The sequence below is a fragment of the Podarcis gaigeae genome (genome assembly GCF_964106915.1).
Source record: "Podarcis gaigeae genome assembly, chromosome: 16".
Taxonomy (NCBI): domain Eukaryota; kingdom Metazoa; phylum Chordata; class Lepidosauria; order Squamata; family Lacertidae; genus Podarcis; species Podarcis gaigeae.
This window is the reverse complement of record NC_139693.1, coordinates 42,128,732-42,134,731: the sequence shown is the minus strand read 5'-3', so window position 1 is coordinate 42,134,731 and position 6,000 is coordinate 42,128,732. Positions and strand designations below refer to the sequence as shown.

Genomic DNA, 6,000 nt, shown 5'->3' with positions numbered 1-6,000 from the left:
CAATAGTCGTCTCCTCCTCCATGAATTTGCCTACCTAGATAACATCAATGAACAGTTGGGGTAATACATGGGTTGTAAAAGACCTGCAGCATTTATCCTGGACTCTCAGGACCCCCCCGTGTGTGTGTGGAGTGTCATTAGGATACTTCGCAAAAGGGGCTTCTGGTCGGTAAAGCATTAGACTCATCTCAGGGTCCTGGGTTCGCCCCCCACCGTTCGAGGCCTTTGAAGGGTTCAACCTGGTTGCAGAGTAAGCACTCTGCGGCGGTGGCGAGGGGGGCTAGGCGGGGTCACAGGGGGCTAGGCTAAGTCTGGGTGGCTAGGTGGGGTCAGAGGATTGCTCTTCGGGTCCCCGCGCAGAGGACATTCGGGAGTTTTAGCAGCGCCTCGATGTTGACTGAATGCTCTGGACAGGGATATGGCGGCGGGGAAGTGAGTGGGTTGGGTGGGACCGAGGCTGGATTTCCCTGAGTGGCGGGTGGCCGGAGAGGGTCTCCGCTGAAGGTCCTTGGAGCTCACGCGTCCTTTCTTGAGATGGACGGAGCTTGACATGGTCTGGCGATCAATAGGACGGAGGGATTTGTGGACATGGTGTGCGGGTCTTACGAGGTTTCAGAGACGCTTCGGACTGACAAAAGAAAGCTTCGTGGAGAACTTAAGTCTCCTGCCATGATTCACGAGGGAAAGGCACTCTGCACGTGCTCAGAGGCGCCCCTCGGCTTCTGCTTCCCCTGCTCCTCAACTGTGCGCCCTGGCACTGGGAGAAAGAGGGTCGTGGGTTGGAATTACATCCTGGAGCCTCTCATCGAGCGGCGGGTGAGGTATTTTCCTGTTGGGGTGGCAAAAGGCGGGGCAGATCGACAGCCCTGATAATCCCCTCCCTCCCTCCTTCCCTCCCTCCCTCCTTCCTTCTCTCCCTCCTTCCCCCCTCCCCTCGCAGCTCCAGCGCCGATTTGCAAAGGAGGGACTTCGTCGCTGCCGACGCCACTACCGAGCCAGGCTGGGAAGAGAGGGAGCGGTCCGCTGGGCTGGGCAGCAGCTCGAACCGGACCGGGACCGGGACCCAGCACCATGCCGGCCCCCCGAGGGCTCGCCCTGCTCCTCCTCCTGCTGCTGCTGCTGCTGGGCACCCACGCGGCCAGGCGCCCCCAAGGTAGGACCTGCGAACCAGGAAGGAGGGCGGCTTGGAAGGGAGGGGGTCCCGTTTCTCTGCTCGGTCTTTGTCCCCGAGGAAGGGGGACGTGCCGTTGCCATTGGGGAGCAGCGCTGTGCTTGGAGGGGTGTTCAGGAGTCACTCGCCGCTTACCTGTCCGCTGGAGCTTTGCCCCCCCCCCCCCGCCGCCTTGCAAGCTGGCGCTCAAACTTCCAACACGGTGCAATGGGGATGGGTGGGGGTGTTATTGCGCCCCACCCCTATCTGCCTTTTGAACTGGGACAAGCGAAGGATAAACTGGGGGAAGAGGCGGAGAGCTCGCGCTGCGCCCGCGTTTGCGTCTGTGTGTGCGGACGTGTGTCCGCTGCCCGCGGCGGGACAGAGGCCGGACAGAAGCCTGAGCAGCTTCTGGGAACAACTTTGCTGGGGGTCCCGTCAGGAGGAGGGGGAGGGGAGGCGTGCAGTGGGCGCAGCAACCCCCTCCCTCCATCACTTCTGCACTTCCTACCTTATACCTCAGAAGCAGCTGGAGACGGGGCTGGTTTGAACATCGGAACCTGACTTTTACCCAGACAGACCGTGGGTCCATCTAGCTCAGTAGTGCCTACACTGACTGGCAGCGGCTCTCCAGGATTTCAGGCAGGAGCCTTTCCCAACTGAGCCCGTAGGTGCTGGGGATTGAAACGCAGACCTGCTTGCAAGGCGGACTATCTACCGCTGAGCAGAAGCAGCGCTGGGGACGGGTCCAAGTCTCGCCCCCGCTTTCCGCTCCATCCAACGCAGGTTGACTTTGATTTCAATGGGGCTGCCTGCCTCCAGCGGAAGTATGGGCAGAGAGGCGGCGGAGTGGAGTCCGCCGAGTCGCCGATTGCCTCCTTGCTGCCCCTCCGAGCCCTGGGCTCTCGCTCTCTCCTCTGCCGCCCGCGGGACTCCAGGCTACATGATGCTTGGAGGGCCGCGCTCGCCGCCGCACGAGAAACGCACGAAGCCGCCCTCAGCCAGGAAACTTCCTTAGATGTTGCCTCCAAGCTCAAGGCTCCGGCCAGGCGCTTCTTCTGCTCTCCCGCCTCCATCACTGACACGCTGGAGATCAATGGCTCGCGCGATGCCCTCTCGGAACAACCCGCTCGGGGCTTCCATGAGACGCTGGGCGCCGCCAGGAAGGAGAACAGATCAGCGGCGACTAGGCAGGCAAGCGCCTGGCGGCTTCCTTTCCTTCCTTCCTTCTCTCCATCCCAGGCTCGCTCCCGCCCGGCGCCCCCGCGCTTGGTCCGCTGCCCATCCTCGTCGGTCGGTCCCATCTCATGCCACGCAAGGCTGGCGAGGACGGGGGCGCCTCGCTCCTGGGCCTGCTCTTCACTTGGGTACACTCGGAATTCCCGGCAGCTCCTTTTTTGCTTTTTCGCTTTTTTAATCAGACCAGTTTCTGGGTCTTTGTGGGTGTTTTCCAAAAAAGGAGAGCGGCCTGCCTTTTGAGAGAGGTTCTCTGGGGGCTGTCCCAGTTGGGCTGCTGGAGGGGAGGCTCCTCAAGCCGGAGCATCTTCCTTGCAGGCAGGAGGTCCTCGGTCCAATCCCTGGCAGTATCTACAGGTAAGGCTGGGAGAGAGCGAGCCCAGCCTGAAAAGCGGGAGGGGCCCTGCCAGTCAGTATAGACAATACAGAGCGAGAAAGACCAGTGGTCTAGGGCAAGGTAGGCAACCTAAGGTCCGGGGGCTGGATGCGGCCCAATCGCCTTCTCAATGTGGCCAGCGGACGGTCCAGGAATCAGTGTGTTTTTACATGAGTAGAATGTGTCCTTTTGTTTAAAATGCATCTCTGGGTTATTTGTGGGGCATAGGAATGCACTCATTTTTTTTCTAAAATATAGTCCGGCCCCCCACATTGTCTGAGGGACAGCCCATGGCTGAAAAAGGTTACTGACCCCTGGTCTAGGGTCACAAGGCAGGGCTTATGTTAAGGTTATATTGTTTTTCTTCCTTCCTACATGTACTCCCTTTGGGGAGAGAGGGGTTCAGGACTGTGTGTATGTTTAGAAACTGACCTTCCTATGCACACTTACTTGGAAGTAAGCCTTCACAGAAATAAATAGGATTTTCTTCTGAGTAGACATAGGGTCATGCCATCAGTATTCCAGAGTGCCACTTCCTTCCTTTAGAAAGGTTTAACTGAGCCCAATTTCAGAATTAAATAAGTAAAACCGTCTTCTGTCCTGCCAAGCTCTCTGAAGTGTGTCAAACACAATGATTTCCACTCTCCCCATCATTTTCTGGCCAAATAGAGAAAGACAGAGGAAGCAGATATTCCTAACAAGATGAAAAGCAAAGGTGGCCCATGAAGGGGGTGAGGGAATCCAAAATCCATAATAGGGCAATGACCTTTGTTAGAGTAACCACCAAACTTTCTAGTCCTCCATAACTCTTCTTCAGACTAGACTCTAGTCCCTAGGTGGTAAACAAGGGCGGGTGCCTGATGGAGAAACCATGGAGCTAATCTTAAGAGAGGGGTGTTGGAGGAGGTGGCAGCCATCTGAATGCAATTCAAATGCACTGACATAGGAGCCAACTCCTAGAGGCTGAGGGGTCTTTACTCCCCCAATAAAATATTTGAGCCCCCCCCCAAAGTTGATGGGCATTGTGATTCAAATGGTATCCATGCCTCGCATCAGGTGGTCAATTATGCAGGGCAGGGCTTACTTGGGCCCCCCAATATTTTATTCAAGTTGGCATTGAATAATTAAGTCGGTTTCCTACTCCTAGTGCTGCTTTTTTTAAGGTGTTGGTAGGCACCATGAAGTTGTTTCAGTAAGGTGGGAAAGCGTGCCTACTCCTGTTGTTGCAAATTTATCTCCCCCCCCCCCCCACTGACCTTCTCTTTGAGCTGAAAGGGGCAACTCCTCCAAAATACTTAATGGGTGAAATTTGAACCTGTGTCTTCAGATCTACCCCTCTTTTATGCGCTGGATTTTCCTGGTCAAAAAACTCTAAGACTGCTGTAGCCTCTGCTGTTTTCTTTTGGTAAAAAAAAGGAAAGATGAAGGATGAAGGGTAGAGAAGAGGTCAAAATTGGGTGTGGTCATTGCTGGGGGCACCTCCTCACAATATCCTTGAGTACCCCCCCACACACAATGTGAGAAGGCCAGGTACTTTCCGCCCATGATCATTCAGGCTTGTAAACTGTCTCTGCAAAATAGCCTTTGATGTGGCTGGAGTGATCCCAGCAGCTACATTTCTACCTGCAGGTAGCTTTAACTAGGGATAGTAAGTATCTGCCCACAAATGCTGCCAGGAGAAACTTTGCTGTGAATTCTGTAACTGTGAGTCCTACATTGCAGGGGTTGGACCAGATTACTGCTTGAGTCCTTTGCAACTCATCTCTGTGCCTTCGTACTTTGGGAATACTGGTAACATCCCAAGGCGACTGTCAATAGGACCTATTGATCAACAGCTCCACAAATGCCCTGAACACATTCCTCCCACCCCACTCCATGCCTGCACAGGTCTTCCAGGAAGCCTCTTTTTCTCAAACTCAGTATAGAGCAACCAATATTTAAGTCCCCAGGCAAAGCAGCCTTCCCCTGGGCGGATCCCCTGGATTATCAAAGAAGTCTGGGGCAGCGGCTCTTTTCCTCAGTCCTCCTGCCCTTGTGCAAAGAGGACCACTGGAGCTGGGGGGTTGGCATAAGATGTACCAGGGGGCACATTTTCTTTGCACAGAAACTATGCTAGCTGGCATGAGCTCCCTTACTTGTGAGCTTGTGGCAGGCATCTCCCTGTTCCTTTGCAAGCTGCAACAGCCTGCAAGTTCATTTGGGAAGAGACTATTTTGAGATGGAAGCCAGCATCACTTTTCACTGGTATTGCAAGATGCCGGGCTGCTGACTGCCCAGCTCTTCAGAGTCCCATCATGTGACCAACTGGAAGCCTGCAAACATCCCTATGTGGTCACCTGAATCTCATTTTTGCATGCCAAAACACTCCCATTTGGGAAGGGGCATTGAAGAGGTGCTTCTGTCCTGGATGTTGCTGTCATAGGTCACGGGCTGCTGTGGACACACAGCATGTTTCTTGTGGCTTTTCCCCCAGCTTCTGCATGTTGCTTCTGTCACTTCTGTTGGACATCTGACATTCTATCTTCCATGGACACTCTCACTCCACCATGGCAAAATAGGGTTTGGGGTTTCATGGGACATTCTGAGGTATGACACATTCATTTGCAATATCCTCAAAAAGAATATTGTGGCGCTGGAAAAGGTTCAAGAAAGGGCAACTAAAATGATTAAGAGGATAGAGATACTCCATCATCATCATCATCATCCTCTGCTCTTCATCAGTAGTAGAAGTAGTAGTAGAAGTAATTTATTTGTACCCCACCCTGGGTAGCCCCAGCCACTCTGGGCAACTTCCAGCATATGTAAAAACATAATAAAATGTTAAACTTTCCTTGGGCCTAGAGGTGCGAGCGTTATTGATTATATCCTGGTCTCCTCAAAACTCTTGGAGAGGTCACAGGGCTTTAGGACTTTCAACAGAACTGAGAGTGATCACCTCCCTATATCAATCTCACTAATTCCCCGTGGTCTGGAGGACCCGCAATACCGCAATCACTGTGCAGACCCACCTCCAACTCTGGCCCTTCGTAGGCGTAAATGGAACAGCGACCTGGAACTCAAAATCAAACTACACCTGCATTCATCAGATTTACTGGCCTTGAGAGACCAGTGTATTTTATCTAATTCTGACCCCTTTTTAACATTTCAGCAGGTCTCAGAGTCGCTCCTCCCACTACTTACGAACTCCAACCCTCCCAAACAACAAAATAATTCGAGGGCCTGGTTTGACTAAGACTGT

General features: G+C 53.7%; 1 protein-coding gene across 1 annotated transcript in view; it reads left to right on the top strand.

Annotated features, from left to right (window-relative positions):
* Positions 1 to 573: 573 nt before the first annotated feature.
* The window catches only part of SEZ6L (seizure related 6 homolog like), a 156,880-nt gene continuing 151,453 nt past the window's right edge, over positions 574 to 6,000 (top strand). Inside the window, 3 exon segments of the mRNA XM_083717849.1 lie at positions 574 to 741; positions 744 to 816; positions 941 to 1,153. Of these exon segments, the coding sequence (XP_083573975.1) occupies positions 589 to 741; positions 744 to 816; positions 941 to 1,153 (439 nt within the window). The 5' untranslated portion in view covers positions 574 to 588.